Genomic DNA, 16,282 nt, shown 5'->3' with positions numbered 1-16,282 from the left:
CAAGATATTAAAAGTGTGTAACTAGCATCTTTGTGCAAAAAGCTCTGATTGATGTGCTTCGTTAATCCCAATTATTTTTCAAAGAAGTACTGATAAAAACCAGCAAATTTAAGAAAAACCCTAACCCTGCATTAAATTCCCATAAAATTAAATGTCCCATTTTTTTTAATGAAGAATGGCAGAATTTTTTTAAATTTCTTTTAATTATCGAGCGTCCATTTTTTCATAAAATTTCATCACTATTTTAGACTGCAAATTATTGAAAAACACGTCTTTTTTGGAATGTTTGAAAATGGAAGGGGTCGTAATGGCCCTTTGTCACCAGATATCGAATAATGAACCTTGGATTCGTGATCAGGAACCAAAACTTCCCATATGGACAATGTTTCACGAAAATCGTAGAGCAGTCGGGGCAACTTTTTCGATGTTCATGGGAGTTGGTGGAGAATTACCCACTTTGTTTGTGGAAGGTCCCCTACAGTTCACTGTCCTACCACAAATTTCACCAGTTTACATTATTTTAACGTCATCCATTCAAAACCATAAGGATAAACACCGTTAATCCAAGGGATACAAATTCATCTGCTGTTTTTGGCACCCGAAAGAAACACCTGTTAACACAAAACTTGTCCAGCAGCAGCAGCATCAGCAGTTGATCGAGCTTACCTCCCGCCACTCGCTAGCTCTTCCTTCTCGCGTCGGTGATAAGACGAAATCCGGCCTAATCCTTCCTCGGGCAAATAAATTACCCTGGTCAGTCTCCGACGCCTGCTACTGTTTGCACCCTGACACGACCAGATAACGGCGCGCACGGTTCCCGCCGCCTTACATCGAAGTTACATCCAGTCGGGCAGGAGCACTCACGCCGGAATCATGCAGGGCCACGGTAGTGCCAGGAACCAATATTTGGCCACATTTTGCGGTAAGTTTTTGGCATAACAAGCTTCGACGACGTGGCCTCCATTATTATCCATTATGAGAGAAGTTTGTCCAGTTTGTGAGGTCCTTATTTATTTTCCTTTTTTCATATTTACGATGAAATTGTTTTCCAATTTGTTATTTAAATTTAAATTAAAGTGCCCGTTGACTCATCTTCATGTATACCTATCGACTCAGAATCTGAACAACTTAATTGTATCAATCTGTTCAAAGACAAAATCATCAGAAAGGATTATGTTCACACTTCCTTGAAATCACTAAACATAGACTGTTACAATTATCTAACCACTCGTATCCATCGACCCACAGTGAACCTTCTCTCGCTAAGCTATGGCTTCGTTTGCGGTTGGACCTCACCCTCGATTCCGGTGCTGCAATCCGCCGAAACGCCCCTCCCCAGTGGTCCTATCACGACCGACCAGGGCTCCTGGATTGGGGCGGCTATGTGCGTGGGTGGATTCCTCGGAAATGCCGTCTCCGGCTGGATGGCCGATCGGTACGGGCGCAAACTGACCGCCTGCCTGGCAGCGATTCCCCAGATTGTGAGTCCTTCCATCCGTTCAACGCGTGTTGTATCATTTCACGGTATCTCATTATTTTCGATGGCCTTTGATGGTCTTCATTAGATTTCCTGGATTATGGTCATCATCGCCACAAATCCGTACTATCTGATGGTGATGCGATTCCTGGCGGGGTTCTCCGGTGGCGTTTGCTTCATGGTCATTCCGATGTTTATCGGAGAAATCGCTGAGGACAGGTGAGAATTGATGGAATGATGAATAAGGCTTGAGTATCGATTGTTGATTGCGTCATTGTGAGTATTACTTCAATGTATCTTGACAGCTTATAGTGCGATTATCCCCTAATTTCACCGTATTTAAAATGGCATAATTTGTCAAAGAATTCCAGCCATGTCAAAACTGAAAAAAAATCCTTGCCTAATCCAATAACTAAAAGTTTATTTTAAACGATTGTTGTGCTCACCTGAACGATTATCCCACTCCAGAATCCGGGGCCTGCTGTCCTCCACGCTGGTCTTCACGTGCAACGCCGGCATCCTGATAATGTACATCCTGGGCGATTTGTTCCCGTACAAAACCATCCCGTGGATCCTGCTGGCCTTCCCGGTGCTCTTCCTGGCCTGTTTCTCGTTCATCCCGGACACGCCGTTTTATCTGATGCAGCAAAACAATTACACCGTAAAGGATAACCTCACTACCAGGCTCCATCTAGGTGCTACAAAAGTGGATCTATTTTAATTACAGAAATCGGAAAACGCTCTGCTGTTCTACCGGGGCTACCGGTACGGCACGCAGCAGGTGTCCAACGAGTTCAAGCTTGAGCTGATGAATCTGAAGGGACAGTTCCGGGAGGAAAAACAATCCGTCGCCGCCGAGGACAAGCTGAGCTGGCAGGATTTAGGTATGGTTCGTACGGTGTTGTTATTGCGAAAAGGGCCAGAGGGGAAAATTGTTTGATTTGAAATTATATTTTTAGTGTTTAAAATAATTTAAAAAAAAAAAGGTGCAGGTGGTTATGTTCTACATGACCAATATGACAAAGAACTTTGTTCAAAACTCCTAAAAAAAATATTTAGTTTTTCTGTATATTTATTTTTAGATCATTGTCTATTTATTTAATCCTAATTAAATGTTTTCAATCTTTGGCACCTCTGTGGAAATAAATTGCCAAAACACGAAAATATTGCCAAAACAAGTATGGTTCGGAAAATGTCCCCCCGGGAGAACCTTCCAGAGGGAACCGGCCACTCTAGGTTGTGGCCACCACTATCAAAATGGTAATTTTCATGTCCATGGTTTTTGAAACCATGAATTTTGATACCCATATTGCCCTAAGTCGTACGGTTCGATTAATGTCCCCACGGTAGAACCTTCCCCAGGGCACTGGCCACTCTGGATGTGGCCAATCCGGTCAAAATGGCCATTTTCATTACCAGTTTTAAAAACTATTAATTTTGATACCCATATTGCCCCAAGTCGTATGGTTCGATAAATGTCCCCCGGTAGAACCTTCCCCAGGGCACTGGCCACTCCGGGTGTGGCCAATCCGGTCAAAATGGCCATTTTCATTACCAGTTTCAAAAACAATGAATTTTGATACCCATATTGCCCCTAGTCGTATGGTTCGATTTATATCCCCCGGTAGAACCTTCCCCAGGGCACTGGCCACTCCGGGTGTGGCCAATCCGGTCAAAATGGCCATTTTCATTACCAGTTTTAAAAACTATTAATTTTGATACCCATATTGCCTCAAGTCGTATGGTTCGATTAATGTCCCCCCGGTAGAACCTTCCCCATGGCACTGGCCAATCCGGTCAAAATGGCCATTTTCATGACCAGTTTCAAAAACCATTAATTTTGATACCCATATTGCCCCAAGTCGTATGGTTCGATTAATGTCCCCCCGGTAGAACCTTCCCCAGGGCACTGGCCACTCCGGGTGTGGCCAATATCCTACCAATGTGGTCCCAACCCCATTGTCCCAAATCATTCTCGTTTTCCGGTGACCGTGCTAAAAATCTTCATTAGAACAGAATTCCTCCCAATTTGGTGCACAAACTGTGTCTTTCAATGTGTGCGTGTGTGTGTGTGTGTGTGTGTGTGTGTGTGTGTGTGTGTGTGTGTGTGTGTGTGTGTGTGTGTGTGTGTGTGTGTGTGTGTGTGTGTGTGTGTGTGTGTGTGTGTGTGTGTGTGTGTGTGTGTGTGTGTGTGTGTGTGTGTGTGTGTGGGTGTGTGTGTGTGTGTGTGTGTGTGTGTGTGTGTGTGTGTGTGTGTGTGTGTGTGTGTGTGTGTGTGTGTGTGTGTGTGTGTGTGTGTGTGTGTGTGTGTGTGTGTGTGTGTGTGTGTGTGTGTGTGTGTGTGTGTGTGTGTGTGTGTGTGTGTGTGAGCAATAAAATTACCACCGTGGATCCGTCTTTGACGAAACCTCCGTAGGCACTGACATTTTCTGAGGCTAAGTGCTAGCTTAAATAGTTCGCATGAAATGTGGCAACAGTGATGCAGCATTCTCACGTGACAGTTCCAAGAAAGCAGGAGACAAGGCAAAATTTGCACCATGATGCCACATTTCATGCGAACTATTTAAGCTAGCACTTAGCCTCAGAAAATTTCAGTACCTACGGAGGTTTCGTCAAAGACGGATCCACGGTGGTAATTTTATTGCTCATACACACACGCACACATTGAAAGAGCTCTTCCAGCAAACTTTGTCGCTACCTCAGCCAACTTGACCCAAAAGGGAACTGGTTCTCAAACAACACGGGGACCCCTTCTCTATGCCCTTAACCGGAGCCTTCCGGATGAATATTGGCAGCTTGACCGCATCGGTCCCTAACGTTCTTCCTTGATGGCCTGCAGCGACAATCCGTCCCGTTCCTGCGACGGCCCGAGCCATTTCGGCAACTTCTCCACATCGTTGACCGGGGGAAATTTCTGCTGTCCCTTCTAATTCTACAACTGCCACTCGATGTTGACTCCTCGGCTGTCAGAAAATTATGAGCTCTCACGTCTCTCGGAGAGGATGATCGGGAAAGGTTTGTTCAATTTTCCCTCTCGCGCCTGCACTGCCTCTCTTTCCAGAACAATGCTCTCTTTCCTCTCGGCGGCTTTGCTGTGCTGCTGCTTCTCGATCCTCCTCATGCAAAGCTTCGGACTTGTCTAAGCTTCGACCGGCGGCGCGGCGCTCTTTTATAACCTCGCTTGGCTGTGACGGCACGACGCTTTCGAAGCAGTGGCGGAGAGCAAAATTTGCTAAGTGCTAGATACTTGAATCTGATTAATGTGTTCGGGAAAGGTTGCGCTCAACCAATCAGCGACCGGGATTTTCCGGGTCTGAATTTTTATTTTTCATCTTAACATTTGAGTACTTTAACAAAGTTTTATCAACTTTACGAGGTAGTCAACTTGTACTTAAAGACTTCCCCTATCGTTTGGTGGGTAGAACATACAGATTACTTGAATGGGGTGGAAGATATAAGCATTTAAAAGACTACATAATTTCGTTACACATTCGCTTCGCGAAATTTTGGATTGACACCTGTAGACAGTGCCCTTAGGACAAAGTTCTTTGTCAAAATCATTTAACACCTTATGAAAATGGGCATCAAGTTGCGTGGAACGGTATTGAACATTTTGTCAAAATGTCTGCCCATTTTTTTATTTTAATTATTTGTTTGCCATTAGCAGAAACAATTTTTTGATGGAAAGGTCATTTGGCTAGAAATTTTACTTTTTTGGCAAATTAGTTAAAAGCAATTGCTTTTAACATAAAATACGTATTAGTGAGATTATGACGATAGAAATTTGCATGCCCTTGCCTTCAATTTTTAAATACACCATATTCTTGATTTACACAACGAAATGGGGGTGTTTAAATCGAGAATCGTTTAAAAAAAGAATGTCCATGACTTAAATTGAGAATATGACTTAAATTAAAAATATATGGGATTACGAAATTTTTCGAAGAGTTTTCAAAATGTGTCAATTGTATTTTATTGAGAAATGTTACTGAAACATTTTATCATGGTTTTGGAACACCTGGGATGTTCTAGTCCATCCGAAACTTCCGGAAATGTTGTGCAACAGGCTTATCAAAGAAACAAGTCGAACTTCAAGATTTTGACTACGGATCCTACCCAGACTGCTTCAGTGAGTGTAGTAAGCTACAGATCATTATTGTAACAACTTATTGGGATAATCTGGGTCATCCAAGAACTCCCTGGAGTTAAGATCTTTGGGTCTACCGCCGTAACAAGCAAGAGGTCGACGGTTTTTGACCCCGGAACATTTCCGCATAGCTTCAGTGAGTATGGGGGACTACTTTGCTGGGGTGTTAGGATGTGTTTGGATGTTCTGGGTCATCCAAGGACTCCCTGGAGTTAAGATCTGCGAATCTACCGCCGTAACAAGCAAGAGGTCGACGGTTTTAGAGCCCGGAACATATCCGCATAGCTTCAGTATGATGGATTACTTTGCTGATGTGTAGGGATATTCTGGGACATTCAAGGACTCCCTGGAGTTAAGATCTGTTGGTCTACCACCGTAACAAGCCCGAGGTCGACGGTTTTTGACCCCGGAACAAATCCGCATAGCTTCAGTGGGTACGGTAGACTAGTTTGCTGATGTGTTGGGATGTTGTGGGACATCCAAGGACTACCTGAAGTTAAGATCTGTTAGTCTACCACCGTAACAAGCCCGAGGTCGACGGTTTTTGACCCCGGAACATATCCGCATAGCTTCAGTGGATACGGTAGACTAGTTTTCTGATGTTTTGGGATGTTCTGAGACATCTAAGAACTCCTTGGAGTTAAGATCTGTGGGTCTACCGATGTAACAAACTAGAGGTCAGCAGGTTTTGACCCCGCAACACATCCGCATAGCTTCAGTGAGTATGGTAGACTACTTTGCTGATATGATGGGATATTCTGGGACATTCAAGGACTTCCTGGAGTTAAGATCTGTGGGTCAACTGACGTAAAACGCAAGAGGTCGACGTTTTTGACCTTGGGAAATACCCGCAGAGCTTCAGTGAGTATGATAGACTTCTTTGCTGTTATGTCCCGTTCCAGAAAGTCCTTGTTACAGCCGTAGACCCTCGTGTTATAACTCAATGGAGTTCTTGGATGACCCAAGACAGTCCAATACATTAGCAAAGTAGTCAACCGTACTCACTAAAGCTATGCGGGTCTGTCCCAAGGTCAAAAACCGTTGACCTCTTGCTTGTTACGGCGGTAGACTCATAGATCTTTACTCCAGGGAGTCCTTGGATGTCGCAGAACATCCCAAAACATCATCATAGTAGTCTACCATACTCACTGAAGCTATGCGAGTATGTCTCGTAGTCAATAACTGTTGACCACTTGCTCGTTAAAGCGGTGAGCCCATGGGTCTTAACTCCAGGGAGTCCTTGGATGTCCCAGAACATCCCAACACATCAGCAAACTAGTCTACCATACTCATTGAAGCTATGCGGATATGTTCCGGGGTCAAAAACCGTCGACTTCTTGCTTGTTACGGTGGTAGATTCACAGATCTTAACTCTAAAGAGTCCTTAGATGACCCAGGACATCCAAGCATATCCCAACACTCCAGCAAAGTAGTCCCCCATACTCACTGAAGCTATGCGGGTATGTTCCGGGTTCAAAAACCGTCGACCTCCTTCTTGTTACGGCGGTAGATTTACAGATCTTAACTCCAGGGAGTCCTTGGATGACCCAGGACATCCCAATAAGTTCTTACAACAATGCACTGTAGCCTACCACACTGACTAAAGTAGTCTGGGTAGGATCCGTAGTCAATATCTTGAAGTTTCGACTTGTTTCTTTGGTAAACCTCTTGTTCAAAATTTCCGGAAGTTTCGGATGGACTAGAACATCCCAGATGTTCCAAAACTATGCTTACATGTTTCAATATCATAACTAAATAACATACAATTCATACATTTTGAAAACTCTTCGAAAAATTACGAATTCTCAAAGATTCTTAATTTAAGTCATGTTCTCGATTTAAGTCAAGGACATTCTTCTTTTAAGTCATGACTTAAAAAAAGTTGCGTAAATCGAGAATCGTTTAAAAAAAGGTGACTTTTTTGTACAATTGAATTTTTCTAAATCAGACTTAAATGGTCAAATTGAATGTTTTCAAAATACACATATTTTTTGGATATTTTGGCGTATGGAAAGTGCCTGTTTTTGTCACCAGCTAAAATTGTAAATTAAAAGACGCAACTTTTGGTAACAAACATGTATATAGGTAATCGCTAAAATTTTGAAAATATCGCAGTTTTAGTTCAAAAGGAATTTTTCCCGTTTTTGCGCGTTGCGCGTCATAAGATTATCCATATAATTTTATATACAGATTAGGCAGCTTCCCATACAAAAATGATATATGAAAATTCAAAAGTCTGTGTCTTTTGAAGGAATTTTTTTGATCGATTTGGTGACTTCGGCAAAGTTGTAGGTATGGATAAGGACTACCCTGAAAAAATGATACACGGTTTAAAAAACATGATTTGCAAAAAAACACTATTTTAATTTTTTATGAATATGATTTAGGGGACATCAAATGTTATCTTTTCAGAAATTTTCAGAATGAAATCTATTGATATTGATTTCAAAATCAAAACACACCCTTCAACTTCGAATTTTAAAAACTATTCCGATTTATGAATTATCAAAATTGTTCAAAAAAAATTAAGAAGAGGGAAGAGGGAGGGACGGTCCGACAAAACGTGACGTATTTTCCGAGGGGGGTTGGAGCTAGCGTGGCAAAGTGTGATATGGGGGTCTGGGGGGTTCGTTTTTGCCGATTTTAGCGTGACATACTTCATGGGTGACACCAATTTTCCTGTTTTTAAATCATTACAATATCTCAACAACTGAAGGTCTATCAACAAAATCCATTAAAACAAAAAATAGAAAATTTTCTCAGCTTTTAAAAATATTTTTTTCAAAAGTGGGCAAACATTTGCATTAATTAAAAAAAATGAATAACGGTACACTTTATCAAAATTTCACTCAAGTACTTTTTGATTGCAAATTTGATTTTACATCGGAAATGAATATGAATTTTTTTTGCGGCTTATATTTCGATTTAATGAAAAAAATGTATAAATTCAAAAAATCATAACTCGGTCAAAGATTTTTTGCACATTCTGGATTTTTTTTAAAGTTGACGTTTGATGTCCCCTAAAATAGATCAAATAATAAAAAAAATACAATAGCTTTTTTTGGCAGTGTAGTCCTTATTCATATCTACTACTTTGCTGAAGACACCAAATCGATCAAAAAAATTCAATCAAAAGATACATCAAAAGATACATCATTTTTGTATGGACAGCTGTCATATTTGTATGGACAATTATATGGACAAACTAATGATGTAAAATGGCTTCTTTGGGCATATCAAAAGCACTAAAAAAGTTTCAGCCGGATTAAAAAATGCAAAAAATAAAATAAAAAATACCGATTTCGTAGAGAATTGCTCTATTGCATCAATTTTGGCTTGAGGTATTATTTTTAAATTGGCACAAAATAAAATCTATTCCTGAATCTTTATATTGACATGATATCAATCAAATAACATTTCTCAAAATCGCTCTTTTCTAAAGCAGCACAGTTTTTTCAGATATTTTAGCACGGTTTTATAGCCATTACGGATTTTAGAAATAATTACCAAACACTCATAAGGTATTTTTTTGATTTTTTGGAAAGTTAAATTCGATCGAAAATTTTGGAAATAATTGTTTATTTGTCTTTTTATTGGTTTTTATCTTGTTAATTTAAACGGAAGTTACATTTTTCGTGTAGAATATCTCTTTTTTTGTTTCATTCACCCCCCCCCCCCCCCCAATTTTTTTCCATAAAAATCAAAATTTTAATGAAAATATAAGCCAAATCAACTTAAAACAATCTAAAACGCATTATTCTGCATTGATATCATTAAGCTTGTTATGGCTGGATTCAACATATTTTGATTTTTTATGAAATTCCAATGTACTTTAATTTTTTTTTTTTTTTTTGCAAAAAAAAACACAATTCGTCAATATTTAGGTATTCTGGAAACTAATGATTGCAAAACAACTAGCCAGGTGTAAAATGCATTTTTAAACACTTTTTTCATTCAAATGTTGAAACCACGGCTCGTAAATTCAATTTTTAAAACTTGAAAAGACAGTATTGTGCTGAGATACTTTTAAAAAATTATACAGAGTGTTCAACAGTAGCATTTGTAAATAGCTAGTGAAAACCTTGTTTCTTGCCAACACTGCCAACACAATAACGTACTAAGTAATGTCTTCGAAACAAACGATATGCATCATGAGTGTAGCAAAACCAATTCTTTGTTTTATTACGTGGTTGCTTTGGCAGTTTTTGAAACAAATATCATTTTCAACAATAAAAAAAAATTGAAAAGTATTACTTTTCAAAACTAGTGCTGAAAAGTTCAACTTTTCAGCATCCATTTCAGTGCTGAAAAGTAGACTTTTCAGCATTTGTTTTGAAAGGTGTTTCTATTCGATTCTGTTATTTTTAGTAGATAAAAGTAGGCTGTTTCGTCACGCGAGAATGACAGGAAAAGTAGGAAGTTTCAAGACGGAATTGCAAAATTTTTAAATTATTTATTTAAAATGTTGTATCATTTTTGAGATGCGGGAAAGTTGTTCGGGATATCATAGAATATGCTTCTACGTTGTTAGATAAAAATCTACAAAGAAACAATTTTCTCACCAGCGCTGTGTCACACGTGCACCTTTGTCCAGCACCATGTGCTGCGAGGTCTCCACGTGCAAGCACCTTTGTTGTTTACCTTGTTGCCTCCGACATATTTTGTTTCCCAATTTTCCAGTGACGCCCCATGCCCGGAAGGCCTTCCTGATTGGGATCTGTTTGATGGCGTTCAATCAATTTAGCGGTTGTTTTGCGATGCTAAACTACACGGCGAACGTTTTCGCCGAATCGGGGTCCTCGCTGTCGGCCAACATGTCCGCCATCGTTATCGGCACGATCCAGATGTTCGGGTCGACATTCTCCACGGTGCTGGTGGAGCGGGCTGGGCGGAAGGTAAGAGAAGTGCCTCCACGCGCTCATGTGGTGCATTACGCTGATGATACAGTGTTGACAGTACGGTGGAAAATTGTGGTCATGTTTAGGTCCTTATAGGGGCGTTGCCGAGGACCACCGGGGGTTGTGGTTTGATAATTTTCGAGGAAAACAAAAGCTCTTTCGCGGAAAACTAAAGCTTCTTCGAGGAAAACAAGCAAATTCTTGTTTCTTGTTTCTTGTTTCTTGTTTCTTGTTTCTTGTTTCTTGTTTCTTGTTTCTTGTTTCTTGTTTCTTGTTTCTTGTTTCTTGTTTCTTGTTTCTTGTTTCTTGTTTCTTGTTTCTTGTTTCTTGTTTCTTGTTTCTTGTTTCTTGTTTCTTGTTTCTTGTTTCTTGTTTCTTGTTTCTTGTTTCTTGTTTCTTGTTTCTTGTTTCTTGTTTCTTGTTTCTTGTTTCTTGTTTCTTGTTTCTTGTTTCTTGTTTCTTGTTTCTTGTTTCTTGTTTCTTGTTTCTTGTTTCTTGTTTCTTGTTTCTTGTTTCTTGTTTCTTGTTTCTTGTTTCTTGTTTCTTGTTTCTTGTTTCTTGTTTCTTGTTTCTTGTTTCTTGTTTCTTGTTTCTTGTTTCTTGTTTCTTGTTTCTTGTTTCTTGTTTCTTGTTTCTTGTTTCTTGTTTCTTGTTTCTTGTTTCTTGTTTCTTGTTTCTTGTTTCTTGTTTCTTGTTTCTTGTTTCTTGTATCTTGTTTCTTGTTTCTTGTTTCTTGTTTCTTGTTTCTTGTTTCTTGTTTCTTGTTTCTTGTTTCTTGTTTCTTGTTTCTTGTTTCTTGTTTCTTGTTTCTTGTTTCTTGTTTCTTGTTTCTTGTTTCTTGTTTCTTGTTTCTTGTTTCATGTTTCTTGTTTCTTGTTTCTTGTTTCTTGTTTCTTGTTTCTTGTTTCTTGTTTCTTGTTTCTTGTTTCTTGTTTCTTGTTTCTTGTTTCTTGTTTCTTGTTTCTTGTTTCTTGTTTCTTGTTTCTTGTTTCTTGTTTCTTGTTTCTTGTTTCTTGTTTCTTGTTTCTTGTTTCTTGTTTCTTGTTTCTTGTTTCTTGTTTCTTGTTTCTTGTTTCTTGTTTCTTGTTTCTTGTTTCTTGTTTCTTGGTTCTTGTTTCTTGTTTCTTGTTTCTTGTTTCTTGTTTCTTGTTTCTTGTTTCTTGTTTCTTGTTTCTTGTTTCTTGTTTCTTGTTTCTTGTTTCTTGTTTCTTGTTTCTTGTTTCTTGTTTCTTGTTTCTTGTTTCTTGTTTCTTGTTTCTTGTTTCTTGTTTCTTGTTTCTTGTTTCTTGTTTCTTGTTTCTTGTTTCTTGTTTCTTGTTTCTTGTTTCTTGTTTCTTGTTTCTTGTTTCTTGTTTCTTGTTTCTTGTTTCTTGTTTCTTGTTTTCCATATATCTTAAACACGTACAGTTTGGCTGAATTAGCAGAACCGATTGAGATGCTCCTTGATTTTAAATTATTGATATAATAAATTAAAATGTCAGTTTACTCTCCGTCTAACTTGATTCAAACCAAACATACGAGGGTCTTCCTCAAAAATGACATTATCAAACCAGCAAACCTTCAACCGTCGTCATGTACTGCTTACTGATTCTTGTTCATTCCAGCTTCTGCTGATCATCTCCGGCGCAGGTATCGCTACCGGGCTGTCCATCTTCTCGGGTTTCTCGTACGCCAAGAGTCTAGGACACGACGTGACCGCGATCAACTGGCTGCCCCTGGTCTGCTTTTCGATCGTTATCTTCATCGCCTCGATGGGCGTCCTCACGCTGCCGTTCGTCGTCCTGGCGGAAATCATGCCCCAGAAGGTACGGAGTCTCAAATGTGAATTTTTCGTAATTTAAATAATGACTTTATCGAAAAAACTACAAAGTGTTGATCACTCCAGTTTAGTTAGCTTCTCGAATGTAATTCAATTATTTATCAATTAATAACTTCTTGGATTACCGTACCAAAAAACGTCCTTTTCCAAAGAAAATGGGTGCTGAAATTACGCACCCAACCGTAACGAGCTAACCTCAACAGTTGTATAATTCTTCCTCACCTTTCTCGATTCTCGTCTTTTCTCTCCCGGTGAACCATTTTGTGGTTGGCGATGATGTCCTCTGGTCCTGTCCGGGGTCGCTTCCAGATCAAAGGATTCGCCATCACGTCCTGCATGGCCGTGCTGTGGGTCTTTGCATTTGTCGCAATCAAGGTAAGGGAATGTGTGTGTGCAGGTTAGTATCTGTTTGAAGCAGCTTTTGTTGCAGTTTAATGCAGTGAGACTAACTTTAGCTCTGTGGTTTCATCCATTGTTCATGACAAGAATGAGATCTTTGTGTCATTTTCAAAGAATTATTTTGAACATTCTTCATTTTTAATCAGAAATTGTGAATAAGTTTATTTTACACTCAGAAAATGTTTGAATGATTGAAAACGTAGTCAAGAGCAACCTACTTCACTCCTGTCCAGTAATTCAACCACGTTGTGTGCTATGCACTCTTCAAAATCAATGCATTGAAAAATAACTCAGAAGTAGCATCCCCATTTTCAGATCCCCAAAGGATTTCATCCGCGAATTTTCACCAAAACAGAAAACCCAAAGCTCATCGAAATCCCACTCGAACTCTTTCATTCGACAAATCACATCAGCTTTTCGAAAAATCAGTGCAAATATTCGCTTTCCCCCAATTGACTAACCCAAACCAGACTGGGATCAACATAACCTCACCTTTTTTTGGTTCTGTCTAACTGTCTGTCTCTCTGTCTGCTTTTCCCGTTGCAGTACTTTTCAACCCTGTTCGACGTGCTCGGAATGCACGGAACGTTGCTGCTGTTTGCACTCTGCTCCCTCACCGGAACCGTGTTTGTGGCCGCCGTCGTGCCGGAAACCAAGGGCAAAAGCTTCGACGCCATCGCCAAATTGATGGGAGCGAAGAAATTGTGATAGAATTTTTAGTTTCCGATTATATAAATTATGGATTTATATTAAAAGTTTGATTTTTTTTCTACTGCGAGCGTTTTGAAAGATGAATGCTGAATTTCAATGAATTTGGGTCATCAAACGGTACAAAAATCATCCCCCCCCTGAATATCTGAAGTTCTGAAAGATGCAAGAATGATGAGAGGTGCTAATTGGTTCGGCCAGCTGTATGAATAATAAATGAAGCTCTCGCGTTCGATGATTTACACAAAAATTTCCTGAAATGAGGATTCGTCATCATTGCATGCAACTCGATTCGTTACCGAAAATGAGGAACCATGTTCGGAATGAAATGGATTATTTGAATTTCGAATTCATTGCGTTGTATTAATCTGAATAACAACAATTTTTTTGTATAAAGAGAAGCTTATCAAATCAAATCAAATCAAATCAAATCAAATCAAATCAAATCAAATCAAATCAAATCAAATCAAATCAAATCAAATCAAATCAAATCAAATCAAATCAAATCAAATCAAATCAAATCAAATCAAATCAAATCAAATCAAATCAAATCAAATCAAATCAAATCAAATCAAATCAAATCAAATCAAATCAAATCAAATCAAATCAAATCAAATCAAATCAAATCAAATCAAATCAAATCAAATCAAATCAAATCAAATCAAATCAAATCAAATCAAATCAAATCAAATCAATCAAATCAAATCAATTCATATCAAATCAAATCAAATCAAATCAAATCAAATCAAATCAAATCAAATCAAATCAAATCAAATCAAATCAAATCAAATCAAATCAAATCAAATCAAGTCAAATCAAATCAAATCAAATCAAATCAAATCAAATCAAATCAAATCAAATCAAATCAAATCAAATCAAATCAAATCAAATCAAATCAAATCAAATCAAATCAAATCAAATCAAATCAAATCAAATCAAATCAAATCAAATCAAATCAAATCAAATCAAATCAAATCAAATCAAATCAAATCAAATCAAATCAAATCAAATCAAATCAAATCAAATCAAATCAAATCAATCAAATCAAATCAAATCAAATCAAATCAAATCAAATCAAATCAAATCAAATCAAATCAAATCAAATCAAATCAAATCAAATCAAATCAAATCAAATCAAATCAAATCAAATCAAATCAAATCAAATCAAATCAATCAAATCAAATCAAATCAAATCAAATCAAATCAAATCAAATCAAATCAAATCAAATCAATCAAATCAAATCAAATCAAATCAATCAAATCAAATCAAATCAAATCAAATCAAATCAAATCAATCAAATCAAATCAAATCAAATCAAATCAAATCAAATCAAATCAAATCAAATCAAATCAAATCAAATCAAATCAAATCAAATCAAATCAAATCAAATCAAATCAAATCAAATCAGATCAAATCAAATCAAATCAAATCAAATCAAATCAAATCAAATCAAATCAAATCAAATCAAATCAAATCAAATCAAATCAAATCAAATCAAATCAAATCAAATCAAATCAAATCAAATCAAATCAAATCAAATCAAATCAAATCAAATCAAATCAAATCAAATCAAATCAAATCAAATCAAATCAAATCAAATCAAATCAAATCAAATCAAATCAAATCAAATCAAATCAAATCAAATCAAATCAAATCAAATCAAATCAAATCAAATCAAATCAAATCAAATCAAATCAAATCAAATCAAATCAAATCAAATCAAATCAAATCAAATCAAATCAAATCAAATCAAATCAAATCAAATCAAATCAAATAAAATCAAATCAAATCAAATCAAATCAAATCAAATCAAATAAAATCAAATCAAATCAAATCAAATCAAATCAAATCAAATCAAATCAAATCAAATCAAATCAAATCAAATCAAATCAAATCAAATCAAATCAAATCAAATCAAATCAAATCAAATCAAATCAAATCAAATCAAATCAAATCAAATCAAATCAAATCAAATCAAATCAAATCAAATCAAATCAAATCAAATCAAATCAAATCAATCAAATCAAATCAAATCAAATCAAATCAAATCAAATCAAATCAAATCAAATCAAATCAAATCAATTCAAATCAAATCAAATCAAATCAAATCAAATCAAATCAAATCAAATCAAATCAAATCAAATCAAATCAAATCAAATCAAATCAAATCAAATCAAATCAAATCAAATCAAATCAAATCAAATCAAATCAAATCAAATCAAATCAAATCAAATCAAATCAAATCAAATCAAATCAAAACAAATCAAATCAAAACAAATCAAATCAAATCAAATCACATCAAATCAAATCAAATCAAATCAAATCAAATCAAATCAAATCAAATCAAATCAAATCAAATCAAATCAAATCAAATCAAATCAAATCAAATCAAATCAAATCAAATCAAATCAAAACAAATCAAATCAAATCAAATCAAATCAAATCAAATCAAATCAAATCAAATCAAATCAAATCAAATCAAATCAAATCAAATCAAATCAAATCAAATCAAATCAAATCAAATCAAATCAAATCAAATCAAATCAAATCAAATCAAAACAAATCAAATCAAATCAAATCAAATCAAATCAAATCAAATCAAATCAAATCAAATCAAATCAAATCAAATCAAATCAAATCAAATCAAATCAAATCAAATCAAATCAAATCAAATCAAATCAAATCAATCCAAATCAAATCAAATCAATCCAAATCAAATCAAATCAAATCAAATCAAATCAATCAAATCAAATCAAATCAAATCAAATCAAATCAAATCAAATCAAATCAAATCAATCAATCAAATCAAATCAAATCAAATCAATCAAATCAA

The 16,282-nt window shown here is 36.7% G+C and overlaps 1 protein-coding gene across 2 annotated transcripts; it reads left to right on the top strand.

Moving 5' to 3' along the window:
* The first annotated feature begins 777 nt into the window (after nucleotides 1–777).
* On the top strand, nucleotides 778–13,503 carry LOC120418630 (facilitated trehalose transporter Tret1-2 homolog). Of its 2 annotated transcripts, XM_039581073.2 has the most exons (9): nucleotides 778–922; nucleotides 1,249–1,481; nucleotides 1,566–1,696; nucleotides 1,946–2,138; nucleotides 2,205–2,361; nucleotides 10,305–10,519; nucleotides 12,127–12,327; nucleotides 12,651–12,716; nucleotides 13,287–13,490. In XM_039581073.2, exons 1-9 carry the CDS (start codon nucleotides 874–876, stop codon nucleotides 13,446–13,448), a joined length of 1,407 nt encoding a protein of 468 aa, XP_039437007.1. In that variant the 5' UTR covers nucleotides 778–873; the 3' UTR covers nucleotides 13,449–13,490. The 2 variants fall into 2 exon arrangements, with proteins under 2 accessions (XP_039437007.1, XP_039437009.1); XM_039581075.2 differs by lacking the exon at nucleotides 10,305–10,519 and having other exon boundaries at nucleotides 13,287–13,503.
* The last annotated feature ends 2,779 nt before the right edge of the window (nucleotides 13,504–16,282 follow it).

Source organism: Culex pipiens, chromosome 2 (genome assembly GCF_016801865.2).
Source record: "Culex pipiens pallens isolate TS chromosome 2, TS_CPP_V2, whole genome shotgun sequence".
NCBI classification, from domain to species: domain Eukaryota; kingdom Metazoa; phylum Arthropoda; class Insecta; order Diptera; family Culicidae; genus Culex; species Culex pipiens.
This window is presented reverse-complemented; position numbering and strand designations above follow the sequence as displayed.

What these genes read in the sequence shown, in the direction of transcription:
- LOC120418630 (XM_039581073.2), top strand. Translation starts at nt 874, where the DNA reads ATGCAGGGCCACGGTAGTGCCAGGAACCAATATTTGGCCACATTTTGC. An exon ending in GGAGAAATCGCTGAGGACAG is followed by an intron (nt 1,697 to 1,945) that starts GTGAGAATTGAT and finishes ATCCCACTCCAG; the next exon opens with AATCCGGGGCCTGCTGTCCT. An exon ending in TTGCATTTGTCGCAATCAAG is followed by an intron (nt 12,717 to 13,286) that starts GTAAGGGAATGT and finishes TTCCCGTTGCAG; the next exon opens with TACTTTTCAACCCTGTTCGA.